Source organism: Python bivittatus, unplaced genomic scaffold (genome assembly GCF_059951505.1).
Source record: "Python bivittatus isolate LINGU-HERP-01145 unplaced genomic scaffold, Pbiv_v1 ctg000350_np1212, whole genome shotgun sequence".
Lineage (NCBI taxonomy): Eukaryota > Metazoa > Chordata > Lepidosauria > Squamata > Pythonidae > Python > Python bivittatus.
The window spans coordinates 1,397,066-1,424,321 of record NW_028277074.1 but is presented as its reverse complement, the minus strand read 5'-3'; the positions used below and the strand labels follow the sequence as shown (position 1 = coordinate 1,424,321).

Sequence of the window (27,256 nt, the reverse complement as noted above, 5' to 3'; positions counted from 1 at the left end):
TTTCTCCATATTATCATCTTATGCAAATGACCTTTTGGTCTGATTCAGAAGGGAGCTGAATAACTTCCATTTTTGCACTTGCATGCTCTGGCTAATCCTTTTCCTCCTGTGTCCCATTGAAGTGGTATTCCTCTCATCCTCAGTCCATGAGTGAGACAGCCTTAAGTCATCCTTAGCTACACCTTTGTTAAAGTAGCCTTTTCTTCCATTATTCTAATATCATCCAAGGACAGTCTCAAGGTATATAAAATCTGTCAGGCTTTGCCATGACCATGGAGGGAAGTCAGATAACTGCAGTAACTTGAAACATTGGCAATAGGGGCAGGATAATGACTGGCAATGAGCACAGCAAATGTTATCTTAGTATAACTGCCAGGAGTCATTTGATATGGAATGACACAACAAACAAACAAAAAATTACATGGATTCAAGGACAGGCATATAGCACTATAATTCAGCAGTGGAGAAAGACCTACATTTGGGATACTACGAAGGAAAAACAGCAGCAGCACATTTGTTCTTCTTTTTACATATACATATGCTCGTATATTCTTGTTTTCTCATTTCAGAAGGTACTTACACTATATAAATATAATAAAGCAACATGCATACTTACCAATGGTAACCATCAAAGCTGTTTGCGATGCTGTGCAAAAAATAAATAACTGTACTTATTGCTTTGAAAATTAAAAAAAAGGTAGAAATGGTGTATACAAAATGGAGTATGCAATCTAGAAATGGGAATTATAAAAATATGTACAATTGCTGTAGTATTTAGTAAAAGGAAACAACTTATTACAAAGGCCTAGGATCATGGGGGAAAATCCAAGCACTAGTATTAAAGTTGGCTCCATTTCAAATAACTCAAGACTTCCTTCCTTCCTTCCTTCCTTCCTTCCTTCCTTCCTTCCTTCCTTCCTTCCTTCCTTCCTTCCTTCCTTCCTTCCTTCCTTCAGAGATGCCCTGCTTGTGATCCAGTGGAACATTCGAGCTTTTATGGTTGTGAAAAATTGGTCTTGGATGAAGCTGTTCTTTAAGATCAAACCCCTCCTAAAATCAGCAGAAACTGAAAAAGAAATGGCTAATATGAAAGAAGAGTTCCTGAAATTGAAGGAGGCCTTAGAAAAATCAGAAGCCAGAAGGAAGGAGCTTGAAGAGAAGCAAGTTTCTCTCGTACAGGAGAAGAATGACCTGCTTCTCCAGCTGCAGGCAGTAAGTAGACTAAAATATCAATGCTAATTTATCCAGCCCAATCTTAGGTCCAGCAAATGAGGCTTGCTGTGGAACTGTTTCTGTTATGTACAAACAGTGAAGTCCAGCGATACTTAAAACAGCATCCATTTTATTCTAGCACAAGCTTTTAATAATGTCAGCCTTACTTCACCCAAAAGTCCCCTCCCTTCCTTTCTTTCCTGAAGACTTCTTACATAACATTTAATTACATTATATGTACTACGAATCATAAAGAATGAATTGATAAATAGAATTGAAGGCTTAGCATAAAAATTGATTTGTCACTCTTCATCTGATAAAAATATAAAATTGATGGGTGCCGAACATCTTCACAAAAATGTTTGACTGTCAGACATTTTGCAGCAAGGAAAAATTGGAATGGAGAAAGTGGTGTTTTCTTTTAAGAAATACCTGAGATTAAATCCTTTTTTTTTTTTTAATTTGTTGCACTTGCTGCTGGTCAACATGGCTTCCCAATGTTTATGGCAATAATATCACCTAAGCTACCTTCAGAGAAAGATAGAAAAGAGAAAAGTGTCTTACTGCAAATAAATTGTGGATGGCCTCTTCCTTTTAAAGAGGGACAATATATATTCAACAGAAGTGGAAAGAGAAAATGCTTTTTTTCATTTCCTTCCAAAAATAATATTTCTAAATCAGAATTATTTTTTTCACTATGAAATGTACAGAACAGAAATTGATCAAACTCTGTGGTAGTTTCCACTTTCATATTCATCCTGAGTTGACATTTTGTAAGAATAATCCTTCCCAACTTAACAACATGGAGAGATGTTTCATCTGTTCTTCAGTGCTGTCCTTCTTCCATGCAGCCCATTCACAGATTCAGCCTGGTGACATCCGTTTAGAGTGATCAAGCAATCCTATAATGCAGTTGTGCAAAACATATAGCCAGGAACCAGGTGTGACCCCCCCCCCCCGAAACCCTGCACAGAAGGTGGAACCAAAAAAGTTAGTCCATTTTACACTGTTGGAGCTTGGAGGGGCAAAATTAGCACTTATTCCTTAATATCCTTACCCTTTTCCTGAAACTTCTTCTCCGATTGTGTTCTGATCCCACCAACATTTGGACAGTGGAACTTGACATGCCATGCAAAGTTTGTACAAACTTCAAGTTGTCAGAAGTTGCACACTCCTGTCATAATGGAACTATGCAGTTGGTAAGCCTAGAGCTTTCACATAAGGTTTGAATAAGTAAGTAGAAGTTATTATGAGGAATTAAGTCTTGCGTCAATAGTATTGCAACCAGGCTGGCTTTTGTGTTCAGGCAGGCTTAAGGGCAACCCTATTTGAATATCATTAGATACAGTATGTTTTCTCAAGGAGAAGAACTATCTTTTCATTGATAAAATGTTGCTATAAGAAAGTTGGGAAAATGTTCTTTTATTGCTGGAGAATCCCAATCTTGATAAGTTCTTGCAAGTAAACAAGTAATAATTCTGCATTTTTTTTCATTTAAAGCAAACACACAGATTGCATAAACAGCATAAATCTATGCAATGAAGGATATGCAAATTACAAAGGAGAAACATGATTATATTCAAAAACTTCGTTGAAATTAACAAGGGGCATATTATAAATCTTTTACTCATAAAATCTGGAAAAAAAATAAGTTTTTTTTCTTCTATCATATTTTGCAAGTACATTTCAAAATAAATTTAGCTGGCTTTGGGTTCTTTTTTAAAATAAATATCCTAAAAAAACCTTAAAAAAGAAACAAGAAGTCGCAATAATTTGTTCAACTAAGGATGACAGCCTTCATTTTGCTCTGCATTAGTTAACATTACTTTACATGTAAATACATGAAGTGCAAAACTTTAAAAGCTTGGATATAAATACTAATGTTTTTATACATATTTCAGTTTTTGAGTCAGTTACCATGGCAAATCAACAAAGAAAGGAAATGATAAATTTGGGATTGTAGCATTTTATATATAATTTGCTAGTGTACTATTGCACTGGCAAGGGAAAAAAAAATAAAGATGACAAGAATGCATATTTTAAGTGTTTGTTATCTTGAAGTCATATCTCAGCTGACTGATTATTATATTTATACATGCAAAGAAATTTATACCACAGGCTTTTTCCACTTCATAAATCCTTTGTGAGGTAATATTATATTCATTTCAAAAATGAAGAATCATGGTTGAGATGTCATTGAGGCTTAAATGTTGTACTCATCTGAGAATAAATACCATTGAAAGTGGGACTTGCTTTTGAGGAGATATGTATAGGATTCAGCAACAATATAAGGTAGTACTGTTTTGTTTTTGTTTTAAAACAAAACTGCCACCAGATGTGGTAAAGACCACTAATTTAGATTATTCCAAACGGGAGCTTAAAAAGAAAAAAACCACCGCATAAAATAGAGCCATCACTTGATATTAGGGTTGATAGTTTATTTAGTTATTATTTATTTATAAAATCAATTCTATGGTGCCCATCTCACAGATGCATCTCTGGGTGCTAACAACACAGTAGAAACAATACAAAAAACAATTATTAACAAAAGTGTTGTATGACTGATTATTATGTGCCATCAGTTCAGTGTTAAATCTTAGTGACTACACAGATAGATGTTCTCCAGGATGATCTATCCCCAGCCTGGTCCTGTGGGACTTTTAATGTTGCACACATTGCTGCTGTAACTGAATCTTGTAACCTTGCTGCTGGTTGTCCTCTTTTTCTCTTTATTACCACATTTCCTAGCATTATAGGTTTCTCTGGAGAGCTAGGTCTTCACATAATGCATCCAAAGTATATTTTGAGCCCGGTTATTTATGCCTCCAGTGAGAGCTCTGGGTTGATGCGCTTGATGATTCATTTGTTTGTTTTCTTGGTATCCAAGGTATTCTCAGGAGTCTGATCCAACTTCTCCAATTCCAAGGCTTCAATAATTTTTCTATCCTGCTTTTTCAAAGTCCAACTTTCACTTCCATAAAGTATCACATGGAAAACCATTGCCTGCATGATTCTGATCTTTGTAGGTATAGACACACCACAGCATTTGAATATCTTTTCCAAAGCCTTCATTGCTACTCTACCAAGTATATTTCTTGACTGCTGGTTCCTTTATTGCTGATTTTTGATTCTAAAAAGCAGACGCTATCCACTATTTCAATATCTTCATTGTATAGGTTGCTGTACCTGTTGTCATTAATTTGTTGTACTTTATATTTAATTTTAATCCCATTTTTTTCACTGTGTTCCTTGATTTTCATCATTAGAGCTTCCACATCATACATCCAAAATCAAAGAATATGTCCCATTAATATCAGTTTCAAGGTAGCAGCAGTGGAAGACATCCATTGCCCATCTGTCATGCCTGTTACTTCCACAATGCACCTGTGACACATATTGCTAGATAGGCCTTTCATTTGAGCCAACAAAACTTTGATGTTCTTAGTCTTTCATGAGTCTAGTTTTCTATGGAAGATTGCTTTTTAAAAAATCAGCTCAGGAGTTGAAAGTTTTGGCAATTATATATGTCCTATCCTGGACTTCTTATTTGATTGTCTAGGTTCCACTTGGCTGTGGTTAGTTGTGGTTAATTATTATTATTATTAGTAGTAGTAGTCATAGTAATATTGCTTTAATGCAAAACAGAAACAAAAACTCTAACACACATATTAAAAACCACCACAAATAATAATTAAATAAAACACAACAAATTATTTTTTACATTTAAAAAGTCAGACAACTAAAAGTTTAACTTTGACCACATGGAATCATATTGTCCAGTTAATGAATAAAGAACCAGTTTAAAAGCTAAGTGTTTACACATTTCACCTATCAGTCTTTGTATCTAATGCTCAAGTGTTTTTCCACGAAGACAAAATGATCTTTTTTTGCAACAATCTTTTGTATCTAGCAGGAGTTTAGAGTAGTATGTAGTCTATCAAAGACCCCAATTTTGTGGATGAGGATCTGTTACCTAAACAGGTTTTCCTGAGCTATTAATACAATTCTCTGCAAATCCTGACAGGAGCAAGATACCCTTGCAGATGCAGAAGAACGATGTGATTTACTGATTAAATCCAAGATCCAGCTGGAGGCCAAAGTTAAAGAACTAACTGAACGGGTAGAAGATGAAGAAGAGATGAACTCTGAGCTGACATCCAAGAAGAGAAAGCTGGAGGATGAATGTTCTGAGCTGAAGAAAGACATTGATGACCTTGAAATTACTTTGGCAAAAGTCGAGAAAGAAAAACATGCCACAGAAAATAAGGTACTTTTAACAGGATATTATTTTTTAAAACACAAAAGTACCTGGTCTAACTCTATAATGATAAAAAATGTGTAAAACATTGAATATTGGAATGAAATTATTCCTAACTTCATTGATATGCTGAACAACCAGGAAAGGGATATTTGGATGGCGGTAGAAAGCTTAATGAAAATGTCAAGCCAATGTTGGTTCCTCTGGAAAAAAGTAAATTTCAAAGTAAAATGAATCAAAAATAAAATGCCCACAGTTTGAACTATGCCTCAGAAAGCTGCCACTTCTCAGTGGGAAAAGGTTACAACAGTTGGAGTTTTTAACTAGAAAAAAAAGTCATAGTGGGGGGAGTGAATGCAATAATATAACCTCATAAAATTGTACATGCTGTGCTGAAAGTGGAGAGACAGAATAACATTAAATCTTCACTAAGTCCAGTGAAACTGAATACGGTAGGTTTTTTAAATGACATATATAGTTCAGTTATGGACTTTGCTAACTCAAGATCTAATAATTTTTCAACAAAAGGCAGGGATGGGACAGCATCTATATAAATTATATGATTTCCTCCTCTTATTTTATCATCCTGATAAGAAGCAATCTATGCCTTTAGAAGCGATCTATAATTCTGTTATTTCCTGGTAGCATTCACATAAACAAATGCAGTATCTGACTATTTGTCTATCAGCAACTCTGCACTAGGGTTTTCATGATCTGTCTGTCTGTCTGTCTCCATCCAACATTTATTTCCTCATGGAACCTGAAATAATGTACATAGGATTTTTCAGGCACAAAGTCTCCTATCCAGGCATTGGCCACATCCAGACTTGCATGGAGGATACATTATACACTACCACATCTTCAGTGTTGCAAATTGTTATGCAGGTTATTTTGAGCAACATATTTTATTACTTGGATATGGAACTTTCTCTGCTCCAATATACTAAGCCCAGGTTTTTCAAACTGTGTTTTTCACTACAAGAACTTGATGAAGTTTCATGAGAGACTAAAAAATCACTTGAACACAACTATTTTTGATCACTAGAGCTTCTCCCCTGATGAGGAGTTTTAGGATTTATTTATTTTTTTTAACAAATAGATTCCACTGCTGAAAACCCTTCCTCTAAAGTATTTTCCTTCCTTTCTCATACGATGGCATGTCTGTGATTCAGTTTACATGAGTGCATACTCAAAAAGGGGCAGCTTTGTTTGTATGAATCAGAAGTACATTATCTATATACTGGAGGTTAGTTTTCACAAATGAGGGTTAAAAAGCATTTGAAGTACAATAACTCTGCAAGGAACTCTTATTTTTATTTCTACATCCAATTCACTCTTCAGGTTAAAAACCTAACAGAAGAAATGGCAGCACTGGATGAAACCATCAGCAAACTTACAAAAGAAAAGAAATCTTTACAGGAAGCTCATCAACAGGCCTTGGATGACCTGCAAGTAGAAGAGGATAAAGTTAATACTCTGAGCAAGGCTAAAGTGAAACTGGAACAACAAGTAGATGATGTATGCTTTTTTGTTGTTGTTCATTTACCTAGGTTAAGTTTCCCCAGCTGGTATCCTCTAGATACAGTGGAATACAACTCTCATCATTGCTGGTTAATATTACCATGTTGACTGAGAGTGGTGAGAACTGTTATCCAATAGACATAGAAGTCACCTAGCTGAATAAAATTGGGCTTTTTAATTGATTGGCTGGGTTTTTTTACAAGTAATAGCTTTGATTGTCTTACCATAGATGTCAGACTATTAGTTGCCCTCAGAAAAATGAATGCAACTTAACCTATTACTAAGCTTCTCAGAAAAAATAGATAGAAGACATTCAGTTGCTAGACAGGTATATAGCTGGAAAGGAAATATGTAGGCTTTTTTTTTTCTTTGCTAGTTCTCTAATCCTTTCATTATCATGTTCCTTTTAATGAAAGAGAAGCATATGAACCTAATGAGAAAAACAGATCTATGCTAGGTCATCATGTTAATTCACCATGTTCATCAGTTCTCTGCCACTGCCCTTTGGAATATCTTCCCTCTGGAGGTTTTTCGGGCCTTGACTTTGCAATCCTTTGGAAAAGCTCTAAAAATGTTTTTCAAGCTGGCCAGTTGTGGATGGATGTTTGATATTTAAAAGTATCCTTCCCCCAATGTGCTGCACTTCCCTATGTGGATGGATGGATGGATGGATGGATGGATGGATGGATGGATGGCTCCATCCATCCATCCATCCATCCATCCATCCATCCATCCATCCTGTTTTTTTTTTTTTAATATGCCATCTATAACCTTTGGTTTTGGCAGCCTATAAATCTAAATAATACACAAATAATTAATGCAGCCTGGGTTTATTTAATCATTGTTCATTGATTAAACAATAATTGGCTGAATTTACACATTACATTAAGCCAAACAGTTCAAGAACAATGGCTTAATGTGAAGTATGAACACATATGTGATTCAATGCTCCCATCATGCTAAGCCACAAACTACAATGGCTAGACTCACACAGCATGCTAAACAAAGCCAGACAATCCACATTATATCTTAGCATGATGTGTGAATCCAGTTTGTCTATAGTTTAGTATAATTTATGTAACTAAATGTAAGGTACTGTCAGAATTCATAGTCCATTGAGGCCTTAAAATATTGGGTGTTCACTTCTACCTTTTTATGTCTGTAGCTTGAAGGCTCCCTGGAACAAGAAAAGAAAGTGAGGATGGATCTGGAAAGAGCCAAACGAAAACTTGAAGGAGATTTGAAGCTGACTCAAGAAAGCGTCATGGATTTAGAGAATGATAAGCTGCAACTGGAAGAAAAGTTAAAGAAGTAAGGTTGTTTAAGTCTTTTAATAGTTCAATTTGATATGGCAAAATAGAGAAAGGCAATCCAATGCCTTCAACCACAATTTCCACAATCCTTTGTCCCTCACAATTCACCATGCTAGCTGGGTAGTTGGAGTCCCAAACATCTGTAAAGGACCTGCCTTTTTGGTACAAGCAATTTTGGGTCCCCTTTATATTCACTTCTAAACGTGGAACGTAAGTACCAATTATAAGAAATAATTCCACCATACTCAGGCTTGCAGTATAAACTGATGGGTACTTGGAGGCTCCCTGCTTTTTTTGGACCAGGGAAAGCAGCCAAAACCTGAAGGTTTGCCAGTACCCTGGGGTGTTGCCATATGTGTCTGGTGGGTATCTTTGGCTTGGTAAGCCAAAACTTCCTCATAACAGAAATGGGATTGTTTGGGAAGGAAGTGTAGAGCACTAATAGCTAGTAAGATTTTTAAAAATAAGGGTCAAGGGAATGATTCCTACCTACAAAGTTACCTTGGGAGCTTTCAAATTTTATACCTCAATAATAAGAGGCAGCAAGACAAAACAAAGCTTCTGTGCTGCAGGATTCTAGCTGTTTTCTTTTCTCACCTGATCTGCTGCAGTTTCTTTCATTACAACAAATGGGCTTAGGCACGCAGATTAAAATGTAGCACAAAGTATGCTCACTGGCTTCACCCAACAACAGAGTTCTTAAAGGTACAATATCTACAGCTTGCTTAGTTTGGAAATCAGGAGACAAGAGTTGATTTTTTTTTTCAACTTTGCATTAACAACTAGCTGTTTCTTAAAAATCTTGATGAATAGCAGTAATGGTGGCCATTGCTTCTGAAACTGCATTTCTGCTTAGAAAGCAATAAATCCATGCTGATGAATCATTCTCTTATATTCCACCACAACTAAATATCTATTGCATTAACAGGAAAGAATTTGAAGTCAGTCAAATGAACTCTAAGATTGAAGATGAACAGGCCATAGTGATACAACTCCAAAAAAAGATAAAAGAGCTTCAGGTACATAATGGGTCATGCTTACTTTTCCTCCATTGAGCTAGTATTTATTTATTTATAATTTATAAATCAAGAGTGACTCTGGGTGGCTCACAGCTTAAAAACAAAGCGTTAGATCAAAAAAAAAATTGTACCAAGGGAAAAAATATGCAAAAATAATAATAGTGTTGCTATTTATTAAATTTGTACACCGCCATCTACATAGGTCAATCCCAGTAGATACCCCAGTGTATCCTAGGGCCTGGGGAAAAGTTGGGTCTTCAAGGCTCATTTAAATGATAGCAGGGTCCAAACTGTTCAAATCTCTAGGTGATGCTGTTCCAGAGGGTAGAGAACATGACAAAAAAGGCTCACTCAGAGTAGATTCTAGCCACTTCTGATGCTTAGAATATTTCTCACAGTGGCCCTGTAGATGTTCTTGTGGCTCCTCTCTCCAGCAGAAGGCAGGTCACAGGGGTGATGAGAATCTATCTGCAGACAGGATAAGAATGTAATCCCTAACGAAGGCTCTTATAGATATTTGGTTGGATTTGCTCTTCATTTTTCCCCAGTGCCACTTTAGGGCATCTTTTCTGTTGTTTCATCTTCAGGATCTCCTTGGAAAATAATGGGCCCCACCTTGGGATAAACAATGGTGTATCTTGATACAATATCTGAACAGCTTCTAATTTTCTACACTCTGGTGCTGCTAGATAAGTTGGGAGTCCAATTTACAGAATTTCCAAAGCTGTTTGAAAATTCTGGGAGTTGTAGATCTGGAGGATGTCATGTTAGTGGTCTAGATAGTACTTCTCCATGTACTGGCTTCCCACAACTACAGTTCCAACTACTACTGATAGACTATGTCTTCATGAGTCTATCTAGTTTTCTTTTAAATCCACCTTATGTTGAAAAAGGTTTTGGACTTCATATCATTTGGATACCTTTTCTTACTTACCTTCCCTTTGTCTTCCTTTAGGGAGGGCTTAAAGATTTTAAAGTCAAACCTATAAAAATGAAAATACCTAAGTAGTGAAATTAAATAAGGCTCACCATAAGAATACCTGTTTCCCTTGTATAGTCATTTATACAGACTGGTCATAATGGCAATTCAGAATCAATTATCATTCCCTATACTCAGCATCCACCTATTCATCTAAAGACTGAACAAAAATGAGAGGTGTGCTATAAATGATATGCATAACTGATAAGTCCATATCTAATTCTTAATTTCAGACCTTTAAAACAGGAGATGCAAACTGGAGCCACTGCCCACAGCCCTCCCCACTCACCTACCCAATCTCTTTTGCAGAGGGCCTCCTCTGATTGTAACCACTGTATGATTTTCTGCCATTTTGAGGCAGGAAACATATTAAAACTCTAGGGTAAGTCCTCAAATAGGTTTAATATAGCCTTCTGAAAAAGACAATCCTCCAAATTCCTCCCCTAATATCAGGAATCCAAAAATTATAGCTTTATTTACTGTATATCATCGCTCTGCAGCCTTTGAACTCCTCACAGATCTAAATGGCTGTCTGTCACCCCTGTCTTAAAGGATGTGCTTGTAGGTATACTTTCTGTGAGGAGAATGAGAATCATGCTCATTCCCTCCACAGTAGGTATACCTATATACACACTCTCAAACACACATAAAACTTGAGTTTTATTTTGTAAGGTTTTTCAGAGAAACTATTGATCACTTGAGGACAGTGGGTTTGAAATCTCCTTCCTGAACTGTAGGGAATCCTACTAATAGGCAGAACTTAGTTGCTGGATTGGCAGTCCTAAAAGATATGAGGAGACACTTGGAAAGAAAGATATATGAGAGAAAGTAAATCAGAGGGGGGAAAAAAGGATATCCTCAGCAAAAACAAAAACAGCTCTCTGAATACCCTTGATTATAAATATATAGGGGATGGTGAGTTACTCACAGAATAAGACTGTCTCTTGGAGGAAGGCAACATGAACTGTGGTGATGTGTGACATCAACACTGAATTTGTACAGCAAAACTCTTCCAGAAATAAAAATACTCCCTTTAGCTATTGATCCATGGAGGCTCCATAATCATCTTGGTTTAACAGCTGCCAAAGTTAGTTTTCATTTTTCTCTGGAGGGGAGATTATGGGAAGTACCACTAATAATGCTGCAACTTGCTCATTGCCCAGAAGTTGAATATATGGCTAAACCGCTTTGACAGTTCTAGTTCAGAGTCAAAACATGGAAAAAGAGCTTCTCATTGCCTTAGAATTCACTGCTTCCCTTAATGTTAAAAGGGCATAAGATACTCTTGGTTTTAAAAATATATTTACCACTTCCATCAAAGTTTGATTTCATATGCTGGGACTTTTGCATATCAACTAACCCTTAGAGCAGTGTTGTCCAAACTTTCTGTTGAAAGGAAGCTGGATTGATAGCAATGCAATGTTGGGAAGAATTTGATGTTCCATTAAATGAAGGAATACTAATGATTATTCCAGTTTTCAGTATTTACTTCACAAAGCTTGAAGCCTGAGGGTGAAGCCCTCAATTGCCCACTACATCAGTTCCTCCAATGTATATTTTAGTTAATGCTGTGGCCCACTAATGCAGACAAGAAGGTCAGTATATTGTAGAGTTAACTTAAGCAAAATCTCAATCCATGTGTTTTCTTTATTTACTGATGGAATTAGTTCAGGACACTGTACAGCAGTGTTTCTCAATTTTGACAACTTTAAGATGTGTGGACTTTAACTCTCAGAATGCTGGCTGGAGAATTCTGGGAGTTGAAGTCCACTCATCTTAAAGTGGTCAAGTTTGGACAACATTGCCTTAGAGTAATTCTATGCATACTAAGAATAAACCCTGCAATGTTGAACAGTGTATTCCAGATAAATTCAAATAGAACTGCAGCCTGATGTCATGGGAGAATGCTTCAAAACTACCTTTCTAAAGAGGTGGAATCATAGTAAATTCGCCATGTATTCAGAATACATACGGGACACTTACCTTTATTTTAATGTCTCTGTGGCTTTCTCCTATCCAATTATATGTTGAATTGCAACTTTTGTCATCCCAGTAATAATGCTGTCTGGGGATGATAGAATTTAGATACCTAGGCCTCATTATGATGCAGTGTTTTTTAGCTCTACGATTAATATTCTAACTAATGCAGAGATATTAACCTGCATTTTTTTTCCTACTGGTTCTCATGCAGTCTGATCACAGATGTTGTGCTTTACAAATTATGATTAAGGAGAAGATAAATTTAGAAGAAATATTATTTAATTGTGGTCAACAGAGCTCTATGTGCCCTGCCATCTTACTGTGCAAGCAGCAGCCTCCCTAGCTGCACACGTACCAACAAATCCCAAGAAAATCCATCCCCTGGGGCTTTTTCAGTAGTAGTGTACTGTCAGGGCTAACAAGGAGTCTTGCCCTTAACAGATTGCTGAAGGATTTCTCCTTCTTTTCAAAAATTCAGAGAAATTGTTCTGCCCAAATTTTCTGCCCACTAAGTTGGTACAGAATTTTGAAAGGCCTGCAGTTCATATTCATATTCATGTAGGTAAAGGAAGAACTCTGAATAAGAGAGTTGGACTTAAGATTCAGGTTATATATACAGTTTGTAGCATATATAGGTGGAATACATAAGGATTACACTGTTATGTATGAGTTTGTTTTGTTTGTTCGTTTTAATCTGTCTGATAGGCCCGTATAGAGGAGCTGGAAGAAGAACTGGAAGCAGAAAGGGCTGCCCGAGCGAAAGTGGAGAAGCAGAGATCAGATCTGGCCCGAGAACTAGAAGAGCTGAGTGAGCGGCTAGAGGAAGCTGGGGGTGCTAGTTCAGCACAGCTGGAGATGAACAAGAAAAGGGAGGCAGAGTTCCTCAAACTACGACGGGACCTTGAAGAAGCCACTTTGCATTATGAAGCTACTGCAGCTACACTAAGGAAGAAGCATGCGGACAGCATGGCAGAGCTTGGGGAGCAAGTTGACAATTTGCAGAGAGTCAAACAAAAACTTGAGAAAGAGAAAAGTGAGCTAAAGTTAGAGGTGGATGATCTATCATCCAACATGGAGCAGCTGGTCAAGGGAAAGGTAAAACCTATCAACCTAACGTGAAAGATTTGGATGGGGATCAGAATGGATTCAAGTCTTCCTAGTCTATCCTTCCATGAGGGGTGTCTACAGGAGGGTCAAAAAGGTCAAGATGGTAACCAGAACTACAACTTTTTTACATGTGTCATGATGCAGGTAAAAAAAGGAAGAGGCTTTGATCTCATTGTTGTGGCCTCCATATTGACTTTTTTGATACTCCCCCATGGACATTCCTGCTTCTAACCATTTTTTCAAGAGATATTATATAACACACACACACTATATATATACACATACATACATACATACATACACATTCATACATACATACACACACACGCACTCACACACAGAGAGATAGAGAGAATTTACTGCTTCTTATTACCATCCAAAACTCTTTAATTTCAGCAGAGTGGGGAGGAATAGTTTAATGCAGAGATAGACAACTTGGTGCCCAGCTTGTTATGTAGTTCATTTTCCATTTGGCCTGGCCAGCTTGACCAACAGAAAGCAATTGTTGGAGTTGTAATCCAAAATATCTGGACAGGACTAGGTTGCCTAGTCATACTTTAAAACATACTACTGCATTTGCAGATCATTATCACAGTTATATGATTTGCCTCTTACCTTTTCCAGTAGAATTGTGAAAAAAACTGCATGTTTAGATCAGTGCATGTGGTTAAGGAAAAGTCTGGAAATCCTTTCTTAGAACTTCTATTTCTCTATCAGTTGTTCTGAGGTGACAGTATCTATTGTAGAGTTAATCCTTGTTTAGCAATCACAATTAGGACCGGCAACTTGGTCATTAAGCACAGCGGTCGCTAAGTGAAATGGCACCTGTGCTCATGATCTTACTTCAGCTTTCCTTTGCTTTACAGAAGGTCGTAAATGTGAGAATTGGTCGCAAAGTTACTTTGTCTTAACTGTGAATGGTTGCTAAATGAGGTAGTCGCTAAATGTGGACTACCTGTATTAAGCAAAATAGTAACAACAGATTGCTTTGACAATTTCTGAATTCGTTTACAAAAATCTAAAGCTAAAGCTTTTATGGACTTTGGCAGGAGTTGTAACACGTTATTGTCAGATCACATCATGATCTTCAGAAAAACTTCAATTTTACTTTTCTTTAATAATAAATGATGTGTGGAAGAACTGTAAAATATTCCTGTAGGGTTCCCCCCCCCCCGGCCCCCCCCCCCCGTACTGGCAGGAGTTTCTAAAAGAATGTCTAAGGCTCACAGAAGCATACTGTTGTCTAAATAAGATTTTTCATCTCATGAATTCAGTCAAGTAATTCAAAACTATTATTAATTAAATGACTTCCTTTTCATATGCCATCCATATATATTTCTGTGTGTTTATGTATGTGTGTTTTGATGATATAATTCCAGTAAAATATTAATTATGGGAAATAATGTTTTGGTTGATATATAGATATAGATGAAGCAAATTTTTGGTATATTTTGAGAAAGAACAAAAGGCTGTCTTTGTAGATCAATATGTAAAACTCTTGAAATCATATCATTAAAATATTTTAACATTTTAAATGTGTAAGTTTTGACCATGCCCAAGAATAAGCTGATTTGTATTATAAGATAACAATAACAAGTATATTCAGGCAGATTTTTGTTCCTTCAGTTAAGAATTTATTGGTATGCTATTTTAATCTCTTCCAAACAAATTTTACAGTTTCCAAGGTCTATAGGTTCAGGGGTGGCTGAATTATAATTTCTATTTGGATTTTCATTCCTTTCCTACTTATAGTAAGTTTGTTCCACTGCTTTAGGCAAATGCAGAGAAACTCTGTCGTACTTTTGAAGATCATCTCAGTGAGGCCAAGACTAAAGTAGATGAAATGACCCGGATGGTAAATGATCTCACTGCACAAAAAGGGAAGCTGCAAGTTGAGAATGGTAAGTTATTGGACAGTGCTGTAAAATACTTATTAATAATTGCATTATATCTTGCTTTTTCTCTGAGAGCTCAAGACATCACTCCTCAGTTTATTTTTACCACCCTGTGGACTGGTACCCCCATGGAGTGGGGATCTGAACCTGAATCTCCTGTGCTGGTTCTCCTTGAGCGTGGGCAAGCAGCATCTGGGATCCATTTCATTTGTTTCATTTGTATGCACATATGGCCTTTTCAGCAGAAATGCTCATTTCTGTCACTTATCCTGCTCCTTTTGTCCCCTTGTAGAAGAATCACTCCCTTTATCTGCTGCTTATTACCTGGGTATCTTCTTACCTACCTGGTCCTAACCTCTATACCATGTTTCTCAAGATGTGTGGACTTCAACTTCCCCAGTATTCTGGTTGGGGGAATTCTGGGAGCTGAAGTACGGACATCTGAACATTGCTGAGGTTGAGAAACACTGCTCTATGCAATCACCAGAGGACTGGAAAAATGCTGTATTTGTTGAGTAAGCAAGAATTGCAATCCAAACCCTAATAAAGCAGAGTTCTTTCCAGACTGCAGAGCAAATGCAAATGAAGCACTCTTCAGATTTCTGGTTGAATGTGAGGAAAAGGCTAGGGCCAGCATTCATACCCCACTAATTGAAGCTTCTGTTTTGCTGAGGATCTAAAGAGATATACTGTACAATATACTTTGTTTACCATACACACTCTGTTGTTAACTGAAATTCAGCTTTTAAAACCAATCTCTGAAAGGGTATCTCATATATATATATTGTTACAACTAATGGAAAAAAATGTTTGGCCAGACTGCTTGAACAGCAGCCCACTTGGTTATGAGGCAAGTACTTTTCATTAGAGTGTTTAATCATTTTTTAAAGAAAAATACTATTCAAAATTAGAAAAAAATATTGAACACACATATTTCTTTAATGCCCACAAAGCAATTATACAGATACAGAAGCATTTGGCTCAGAAAAAGGGTTTGCTCTTTGAATCCTGGACACTGGTGTGTGAATTTATATATGGGTTTTCAATTAAGGATACCAAACAGAAATATCCAGCCAGGCTTCCACTACTTTATTTCTAGTGACTAGGAATGGTTCCAAATGTAAGAATTAAACTTTGTTTGCAATACTCTTCTGCCTTTTTTTTTTTAGTGTTCTTTCAATATTCATACAAAGCAGAGATGCCTTTGTAATGAGATTGAATATGCTGGCTAGCACAGCTATTGTATTTGCATTATGCATTAGCCTGAAACTTCACTTCTCATATGTAAAAATATCCTACATTCTTTTCATTCCAATAACACATACATTGTCTTTTTTTCCCTTTGCTTTGACTGTGACCAGTAACTCCAATTTTGGCAAGGTGTGACCCAGCCTGCAAAAGTTTTGTACCATAAAACACCCAATTTACTATCTCAGGCCATCCCATTATGTCTGAAGGGCAATCTTACTTTCATATAACCAGAGATGGTAGAATATTTGCCTTGAGTAGCAAAACGCATTCCATCCTGCTTCCCTGTCATAAAAAACGTATGCTCGTTATTGTTTTTGATACTCCTCTGGCAGGTGAGTTTACAAGACTGCTGGAAGAAAAAGAATCACTTATCAACCAACTTTCTCGAGGGAAGTTGTCTTTCACTCAACAAATAGATGAACTTAAAAGGCAGCTAGAGGAAGAGACCAAGGTAATGCTTTCATTAGGAATCCTGACATGATACTGAGACAGCCAGAAAAAAAAATTCTCATTTTAAAATCTTTTTTGTAAACAGAATCACATATCTCATGTCAGTGCAATGGAACTGTACTGATTTGCATGAGAGGGCAAATTGGCCATGCAAATCAAGATTTGTGTAAAATATAGAATGGGATTATAAATCCAGAGTAAAGGTTGTGATAGCTATTATGAACTGGTTGAGCTAAAGTGAGGTAACTAATGAAAATATTAAGTCTGAAAGGTGAAACCCAAAACTGGAAATCCATCACAGGAACTTGCTAGTTACTTCAGTTGTAGCTTGTTTTTCTGCTATGGAATGTGCTAATTTCAGCTCTCTTGTCCTACAGTCCAAGAATGCTTTGGCCCATGCTCTGCAGGCCGCCCGCCATGACTGCGACCTCCTGCGTGAGCAATTTGAGGAGGAACAAGAAGCTAAGGCTGAGTTGCAGAGGGCGCTTTCTAAAGGGAATGCAGAAGTAGCACAATGGAGAACTAAATATGAAACTGATGCAATCCAAAGAACTGAAGAGTTGGAAGATGCCAAGTAAGACACATCACAGTTACTACTTATCTTTTCACTATATCCCTTTTATATCCTGGGATGAATAGATGGAAAAGAAAAGCAGAACCTAGTGGTGAAACTGCAGCAGAAAACTCAAAGCAGTTGTATGTAAATGCTATGTAGAATGAGTGACCGGAAAGAACTCTGGGACAGATCAGCACTGATTTCTGAGGTTGACTGGTCTCAGAAGTCCCTAAAATCTGCACTGCCCAAGTGCTGCAAAAATACTCCAAACCTGATGGTATTGGAAACAATTGTTTTGCTAATATATAATAAACAAAGCACAATGGCATTAACTGAAAACTACACTGCTTGAGTTTTGTAAAAGCCAGAACTTTTTTTGACGGGTTAATTTAGCATGTTTATCTGCTGTTAGGAAAAAGTTGGCAGCTCGTCTCCAGGAGGCAGAGGAAGCCATTGAGGCAGCCAATGCCAAATGTTCATCTCTGGAGAAGACGAAACACCGACTGCAGAATGAACTGGAGGACATAATGATTGACTTGGAAAAGGCCAACTCAGCTGCAGGAGTTCTGGACAAGAAGCAGCGCAATTTTGATAGGATTATTGCAGAATGGAAACAGAAGTATGAGGAGTCCCAAGCAGAGCTCGAGAGTGCCCAGAAGGAGTCTAGAAGCCTCAGTACAGAACTATTTAAGCTGAAGAATGCATATGAAGAAAGCCTAGACAATATGGAGACCTTAAAAAGAGAAAACAAGAATCTCCAAGGTAGGTCACTGTTACCAAGAATACTGCAGGGGAATCAGGAATAATTTGTATCAGGAGCTAGGAGACCTTGTCCCACAAAGATACAGAGTGATTTGCCTGCCTGAAAGGAGAGTGAATAAAAGTCTGCTTTGGTGATTCATGAAGTTCCAGGTGTGATCTGGACTTATTTGTCTGGAACTTCACCTCTGGAGTACCACAAAGAACTTCCAAATCAGAGGCATTAACTCCCAGAAAACAACTAGAGTATCCCTAAAAAGTATGATTTGCCATGAAATAGAATGCTCTGGAATTCACCAAACACATTCAGGTCCAGGAACGGTAGGGCTCACAGATACCTAATATAAAGCTATGAGTAGATGATACTGATTTATCAAAACAAGGGGAATACAGTGTCCACAGATACTGGATCAGGGAGGATGTCCAAAGCATAGAAAAGCATGGCACAGAAGATATAACTATTGGCACTGATACAACCCAGGGTTAAATAATCCCACGTCCCTCTTTATATGTGAATGGAGCAAGCATGTGAATGAGAGATATAGCATTTTTTGCCATGTTTATGATTCATAATGCAATATTCTTCAAAATAGCAGTATACTAACATTGTATGTTCAGTATTTCCTTGTAGCTTATGTACTCTAACTATAGTATAGCATCTCTTTTCATCAAAATAACAGTATAGCCATTCAAATATCTCAACATTCCCTGAAAGTTAATTGACAGAACCTGGAGATTCTTTTTGCTCTGCCTTGTAGGAACCAGTGATGCAGTATGATATATTCAACATCTTTCAGCTTTGATAGCTGGTAATGGACACACACACACACACACACAAACGTGCACATATGGATGTGCACATACACATTGATTTACAAGAAAGGGAGGGGACTTCAGATCCTTATATTTCTTCATCATTAAAAAAAATTCTTCCAGAGGAAATTTCAGATCTAACTGACCAGATCAGTGAAGGAAACAAGAACCTTCATGAGATAGAGAAAATGAAGAAACAGACTGAGCAAGAAAAAGCAGAAGTCCAGTTAGCCCTGGAAGAAGCTGAGGTAAGATAAAGATTTGGAAACAGAATGTGTTCTTATAGGTGTCTCCAAGGGGGCAAGAGAAGGCAAGCGTTGAAACATATCATGATGTCTTGATGCAAACTCTGCCCCTTACATATTTCTGCATATCGTGACACATGTATGAAAGTGTACAGCTTGCATCATGACATCATGATGCACACACTATTTTTGAATTATCAATTTTGAATAATTGAATTAGGAATTGACGCTTATGTGTGCTTTTGTCATTGTACTTATTGTATAATGTGTTCCTTCAAACAAAAGAAAATAGAGAAAAGCAGCTTACCTATAAGTGCAGCAACCATCTCTTGTGTCAGGCGACTAAAGATACAACTCATGGTTAAAGTATTGTATAGGAGCTTTTTTGCTAGGAGTGTTTGGGATGTATTTCTCAAATATTTGCAGCAAAGATCTTGAAAAACCCAACTGGCCAGCTAATGGTGTGAGATACAGATTCTAAAATCCTGGACTTCTTTAAAATGTACCAAAAGTGGCAAATTGGCTTCCCCAAATGCAGTTTTTATGCCATTGCTAAAGTTACTTCTTGAAAACGAATATCGAACATGCTTGTAAGAGTTTGTATGTGTGTAGATCAGTGTTGTCCAAACTTGGCCAATTTAAGATGAGTGGACTTCAACTCCCAGAATTCCCCAGCCAGCCATGCTGGCTGGGGAACTCTGGAAGTTGAAGTCCACTCATCTTAAAGTGGCCAAGTTTGGACAACACTGGTGTAGATATTACTGAACTACAACTCTCAGATAACTCATCCAGCATGAAAAATAGTGAAAGATCTTGGAAGTGTTAGTTCAGAAGTATCTGCAGCACTGCAACTGTCCCATCATTACTGCTGCTCACCTAACCAATGCGGAATAGACTAGTGATGCCATGTAACTTGGCCAAAATTCTCCTAGTAGAATGGCTTGTGCAACTGTTTCTCAAACTTTGTGGTGCCTAAAATAATAAACAAACTTGTTTGACACCCCCCCCCCTCATCCCAGCATAAAACTAATGAGTTCATTGGTGTGAGGGTTGGGCAATAAATGAATACAGGTAGTCCTCCTTTAGCAAACACAATTGGGACTGGCAACTTGGCTGTTAAGCAAATAAATTGTTAATGATAAATCATGTGACCATGACTGTGCTTACAATTTTACTTCAGCTTTCCTTTGCTTTACAGCATCAGAAGGATATGACCCCAAACAGCCAGGTTAGCCCAAAAGGCAGGGCAGCTTTTCAGAACTCAACTCAGGAGGAAGCCGGGTAAAAGGGCAAATCTTACAGCCCTTTTCCCCCACTCCCCCATTCTTTGGAATGCTCACCCTGGCACTGGTATAATTGACAAGAAGAGAATTGATGTTTGTATTTACATTCATTGGAGAGGAAGGGATTACAAGAGAGTAAACAGGCACACAGTGGGGAATATACATGGCAACTTGCTTAGGAGACAAAAAAGCCTTTAGTGTGAAACTGATTAAGGTCTTGTCAATTTCAGACAGCAGCTGCAAACCCCCAGAGCATTCTCATAAACTAATTAAGGTCACAGAGCTGAGCTTGTAAAGTTGCAGTTAGCACTTTCCAGGGATGCCTTGTCCAAAGGAGAAAAGTAGCTCCAGAAGAGATAGCTTGTTTACGCAATCTCTGCGGTCTGTGTGGGGGAAGGAGAAAAAAATGGGTCAATGCATATTAACTGAGTGTAATGGGGAGCACATGATCGAGAGAGATGCTGCATAGGTCAAAAATATGAGCATTGGTGCAAAGTTATCACCATAACTGTGAATAGTCATTGTCTGGGGCAGTTGCTAAATGAGGACTATCTGTACCCCATTGTAATAAATAATTTTTAATCTGTACATCATAGGATTCTCCAACTTTACAATAAAGCAACTGCCACTGGGGGCATGCAAAACTGAATTATGAAACAAGGCCCAGAGTAAGTTTTAAGCAGGCAGTTAAAAACAACAGCAACAGCAATGACTCCACTCTGGGGGTTCCTGATCTACAGTTTGAGAACTACTGGCTTATGAGGTAGGGGGTACTTCCACAAGAAAATGGATTGAGGTCCAATCATTCCAAAACTGGTTATTTGAGCCAATTAGTGCAAATGTATGCTGTTGAGATGGGATTCATTTAGTGGTCGATTAGAAGCAAATCCCTCCAATTACTTTGCAGTGCTTCCCTCCTGTACCAGAGTGGCAGAATATCTTGTTGCCCCCAAGCACATCCTCATCACACACCCAGAATGCTTCTGTGCAGTTCTGCTGTCCACAGTGTTTTAGTGCACGTTACTCTAAAGTCAGTGATTGGTGGCTCTCTTCAGCATCATTCAACATTATGTATCATATCAAAAGCCTCCTCCAACTGGCATACAGAACACTTTTTCTTTTTAAGCCATCCTGCTGTTGACCAATCAGCTGAACTCAGGACCCAGCTAAATAATCTTACCCACACTACAGTGTACCCATTTTTGTAATAGGCCTTGCATAGGCTCCCCTTCTTTGGCCAAAATTCTAACCCCCCAAGCACAAGTATGCACAGGGTCTTCTCATACTGAGTGGTGGTCCTTATGTATACAGAGGAACCTCTGTGGTTGGGTGGCTGTTGTGATGATGGCAAGATAAACAAAAAAGAAAACTCAGAGGAAACACAAGACCTGAGTTCTTTCAGATCTAGTTTCCCATGTACACATGAAGCCAAAGGTAGGCTAGTCAGGTTTAGGGATATGCCAGTCTCTATCTGGACTGTCAAATGTTTGGCCAACTCACTTAAAAAAGAAAATGAAAATGTCTGTGGGAGTTGGGTTGCAGTCAAAAAAAAGATGAGGTGTGGGATAAGAAGTCAGGAACCTAATGGAAGAGACAGTTGCTCAGGAAACCAGCAGAACCAATTGGAGCCACAGCAAAGGTAATACAGAGCACATCATTTCAGTTTGCCTCCCCCAAGTTATCAACATGCCCTACATTGCCCATATGCAGAGTCTTGAGGCATGATTATAAGGAAAATATCACTTCTAGAGCAGAGCAACACAGACTGTCTCAGCGGTGGACATGCAGAGGTATGAGGATGCATATTCTGGAACCAGTGGAAGGATTGTGCTCTTGGTGGGGCGAGGGGGCTGTTGGGATGTGGCCATGGCCCTGTGTAAGGCCCCTTAACCTGGGCTGCAAATATGCAGAACTCTTTGCTGCCACCCAGCAGTTGTCTGATATTTGCCTACTAAACCTGACAGCCTTAATGTTGTAGAAATAGGGCCTTAAAGTCAGTTCCCTTAAGACTGGAAATTTGAAAACAATTGTTCTGTATGAAAGATAATTTTTGGGAAAGGTAAATTAGTAAAACAGTTAAGGAGCAAAGTTGTATAACCTTAAACTGGCTTTGCATTTAACTTGCAAATGGAATCTGCCGGGGGAGATGATAATTATCCAAATCAAAGAAGGCAGACAGAGGGACTCTCTGGCTCTTTTTCTCCTCTACTGTGATCTTGAGGAAAATCCTGGTCTTTGAACTGGGGAAATTCCTACCCTGCCCCAGGGAAGCGTGGCTAATTCCAGCTTCTGAGGAAGGGCTTTTCTCAAGACCTCAGAAAGAGAGGAAAGGGCTAAATCTTCCCCTCCAACTGTTACAGTCAGATAATTATCAGTTGCATATCTAGAAGATTTATTTATTTATTTTTCAAATTTGTCACCACCCATCTCACTGCAGAGTGACTCTGGGTGGTTTACAGTAAAAACAGAATAAACATGAATTAAAATAGATAAATATTAATTAATTAATTAAAATATGCTACAATAACAAACTTCCTATATAATACTTCCAAGATGATGATGTTAATTAAGTGTTAATAAACTCAGGAAGCATCTTCAAGGCACCAGCCATTCCCAGGGTTGGTTGTAGAATTGTATCCACAATTTTAAAAAGATGTAAATGCAAATACATATTTAATATTATGTAGCTTGGCCAATTTGCTACTTCTGATCTGCTCTGAAGGTATATTTACAATGCATGCTTACGTATGGTTAATTTAGCCATAGTTTACCTAATTGATCCAGGGCACAATACACTGAACCATAAACTAGTGATACAGCCTGTGGTTGTACAACATGCTAAACTAAAGTATGGTTGGCCAGTTTGCAGTTCTATGTGTCACGTGAACAAAATAAAGTCTGCAAGGAAACACTGGAGTTTGGTCACCAACAGAGGCGAATATGTGTAGCTCAGGGTTGAACTGTGGAGTCTTTGGGGTTCTCTGAGCTTGGTTCTTTTCTTGCAAATGTTTCAAGAAAACATTTCAAGAAAATGTTTGCAAGAAAAGAACCAAGCTCAGAGAACCCCAAGGACTCCATGGAGTTTGGTTAATTTGCAAAAGAAACATTGGATCCAAAGACCCTTTTCTACAATTGCGGGGTCTTTCTTGCCCAGGAAATAGGTGTTTTTATACTTATCCCAAAGTGAAAATAAACCTGAAAATCTTATTTACTTTGTACAATCTCTTGGGCATGCTGGAAAAGTAAGAATGGCTATAAATCCTTGTAATTATAACACTATATAGATTCAGAGATAAATGCTTCTTGTTCTTTGGCTCTATTCCAAATTCTCATGTTACCCAGCTGGGCAGTAAGATATCCAACACTGTCGTAAATGTATGGAAAGTATGGAAAAACTGATATATTTAAAAATCATGTTCACTTGTCTTGGCTGCAGAAATCCAGATTTTTGTGTTTTCTGCCATTGTTGGAATTTTGCAGCCAAGAAATGGTTTCCCTGTTTTTTATGAAATGGCAGTCATCAGCTTTGTTTCATCTTTTGATATGCACATTCTTCTGTGCTCTTGAGTATAATTTAGTGCACCTGATTATGATATGTTTACATAACAAGTTAATTGAATACATTCAATAGCACTGACAATGAATTAAAATTTTAAAAACCATTTATTCATTTTTAAAGGGACTATTTTACATGCACCATCTCTTTATCTAGCAGTGTTTGGAATGCATTGATACTGAAAATAAGCTCTGAATCAGCCACATGTATCATTTTATTAATCTGTCTTTTTTTTTTTAAATTTTGCAGGCTATTTTATATTTTGCAGGGATTTCCCCATCAGATAAAAAGGTTTTGGTATTAGAGCAGAGGAACTGCATGCTTTGTTCCACTGCTTTGAAGAAGCAAGCATGTATGTGTATGTATGTATATGTATGCATACACACACACACACACACACACACACTTTGATATATAATATATGCTACACAGATAGATTAGAAACTACTTGAACATCATATAACCACTGTGATGTATTTGAAAGCTTCATCTTGACAGATCAGTCTATGAGGCCATGTATGACCTCAGAGTCTCTTTCTGGTGAACCCTCTGATTACAGTTGTGAAAATCTGCAGGAGATATTAAAAAACTGTAATGTAAGCACTGAACTAGGCGTAACCTTTTTTTTTTTTTTTAATCCCTGCCCTGCCCAGTACAGCCTTCACTTTCCCAAAAGTGTTGATTGTGGTCCCTGGCCATCACAAGATGCAGAAAAACAACAACATCTCAACATTTTGCTTGCCCTTTGGCTTTTGGACTGCATGGCAAAAGTCCATAATGATTCCATCTCAGCCATTTGTTGATACATATTCACACATCATGCTGTCCTCTTTCAGAGTAAACAGCATTATGCATCATGCAAAGCACGGGGGAAAAATGCAAGTAGAGAGGGAAAAAAAGGAAAGGCAGCTGAGGTAAAGAGGAAATTTAACTAAAGTTAGATTCTTACTTCTACCATGTTCATATATGAATTCCTACATTACCTTTTGTTCCTCAGTATTGTAGTCAATAGCTTGTAAATTGAACAAATGAAGCCCTGAAATAAAATGTTGCCAAATATTCCTGGTGTCTCTATGAATATGAGTGTGTAAGAGAGAACAAAGGCCCGATTCTGTGGGTCTGAGCACTGAATAAATCAGACAAGTTTCCCTGCACTCCCTTACATGAACAAAAGATGTTTCTTAATTCCATTTGACAGATGACTGAAATCAGATAAACATGTGCCTTCATTAGGACTACTGTTGCTTACAACCTGTTGATAGAGTTGTATTAGAATAACAACATCTGATAAGCATGTACTGTATATGCACAACCTGAATTTGCTTCACTTTACAGAATCTCACTGTGTAATATCTAGTCAGATGCCACAAAACTGTATAGAAAAATAAATGTTCAATCCACATGAAACTTAAGAGGAAATTAAATTAATTATACTGTTCCTTCCCATACGGCAGTCTGCTGCGTGATCCTCTATTTTAAAAGCCAGTTTAAAAACTGCATTAGGCAACTAAATTAGAAAAACAAATACTAATGAAAATCAAGGGATTATTATTGCAGGATTTTATATTTTTGTTTTCTGTTAAATAATTAACCTTAGCCCTTATTGGGAATCTTGGCTAGGAAATCTAAAAGATTCTTAATAATTCTTAATTGTCTTTTGTTAAAGAGAAAATGTGTTGGTTAGTTGGCTGGTTTTTGACTCATGCAAGCTCATTCTGCTCCATATTCCTTTTTCCTGTCATTCCCCAGCACATATTTTCCGTACTACTTTACTATGCAGTTTTCTCGTGCTGGATCTTAAAGCCTGCCATAAAATCCTACATTTTAACATCCGCAATAGACATAAATGAGCAAATGATTAAAAAATAAATGAAAAACCTGCACATGCAAATTAAAAAGAAATGGAAACATTTCTATCAAGTGCATATAAGAAAATGCCCAGGTAAATATTTTAGTGCCATTATAAGAAGCTTTGACAGCCAAAAAGGAACTAACCTTCAACCCTACCACCCACCAGCATGTGTCTGCTGTAGCTGTTACGTTACAAGTGGAGGCTTAATCTAGACAGTACAAATGGCGTCTTACACAACACGTAGGGCTAAGCCAAAAACATTTTGCTACCAGAAGGGGATATCAGCTGGCATCATGATATCAAGTCAAGTTGTAGGGTCATTCAAAGGCAGTTAAATCAGAAAAAATTACATTTGCCTCTTTTCATCCTGGCAATAAAAATAAAACAGTAGTAAATTAAATTACTAACAAACTTGCTCCCTTTTTATGATATCCAAAATAAATTGTCCCTGATAGACATTTCATTCTCTTTGATGGCAGAGTTGAGATCCAGTTTGGTCTAGTGATTAAGACACTGGGGTAAGAGAGAGAAAACTTGAGTTTTAGTCCTGCATTAGGTATGTAATCAGCTGGATGACCTTAGACCAGTCATTTTCCCTCAGCCCTTGGAAGAAGGCAATGGCAAACTACTTTTGAAAACACATAGAAAACTGCAAGGACTTGTCTGTGTAGTCACCAGGAGTCAACAGACTCTAAGGCACCCACAAACAAACAAACAAACAAACAAACAGGGTAGGATCAGTGATGACAAGATTACCTGCTCTGAGTAACCCTTGCATGTAAACATGTTGTAGCAAACTGGTGCTGATGCTGATAAAGGATACCAATAGTTGTCAGCCTTTTGTTTGTCCCTTTCCTGCATTCTCGTAATGGACTGTATGCTCTGCAACTGAACAGAAGATTGGATTGTGCCTTTCAGCTATCATAGCATATGGTGTGGTGATTTTTCTTTTTTTAAAGACACTTGACCGTAATTTACATTGTGTATCTTTATCAGGGAGCTCTGGAACATGAAGAAAGCAAAACATTGCGTTTTCAACTGGAACTTTCTCAAATTAAAGCAGACTTTGAACGAAAATTGGCAGAAAAAGATGAGGAAATTGAAAACTTCAGGTACAGTATGATAAACTTTTACAGGACATGTCGTACAAAGGAAAAAACTGGATTGGTACTAACAACAAATGATATGTGGCGTTTTGACTTAGAAC

General features: G+C 37.6%; 1 protein-coding gene and 1 long non-coding RNA gene across 3 annotated transcripts in view; one reads left to right on the top strand and one right to left on the bottom strand.

Moving 5' to 3' along the window:
- MYH15 (myosin heavy chain 15) overlaps window positions 1-27,256 on the top strand; it is an 87,207-nt gene that overhangs the window by 42,299 nt on the left and 17,652 nt on the right. For both annotated transcript variants that reach the window (XM_025167322.2, XM_007429270.4), the window contains exons 23-34: window positions 957-1,212; window positions 5,237-5,479; window positions 6,812-6,988; window positions 8,157-8,302; window positions 9,233-9,323; window positions 12,988-13,377; window positions 15,164-15,290; window positions 16,868-16,986; window positions 17,363-17,559; window positions 17,954-18,303; window positions 19,237-19,361; window positions 27,046-27,161. In XM_025167322.2, coding sequence (XP_025023090.2) covers window positions 957-1,212; window positions 5,237-5,479; window positions 6,812-6,988; window positions 8,157-8,302; window positions 9,233-9,323; window positions 12,988-13,377; window positions 15,164-15,290; window positions 16,868-16,986; window positions 17,363-17,559; window positions 17,954-18,303; window positions 19,237-19,361; window positions 27,046-27,161 — 2,337 coding nt within the window. The remainder of the gene's footprint in view (window positions 1-956; window positions 1,213-5,236; window positions 5,480-6,811; window positions 6,989-8,156; window positions 8,303-9,232; window positions 9,324-12,987; window positions 13,378-15,163; window positions 15,291-16,867; window positions 16,987-17,362; window positions 17,560-17,953; window positions 18,304-19,236; window positions 19,362-27,045; window positions 27,162-27,256) is intronic.
- Window positions 23,380-23,843, bottom strand: LOC112540742 (uncharacterized). Its single transcript, XR_003084827.2, has 2 exons — window positions 23,706-23,843; window positions 23,380-23,589 (listed from the first exon to the last, which is right to left on the bottom strand). It is a non-coding gene; the product is annotated as an uncharacterized LOC112540742 (long non-coding RNA).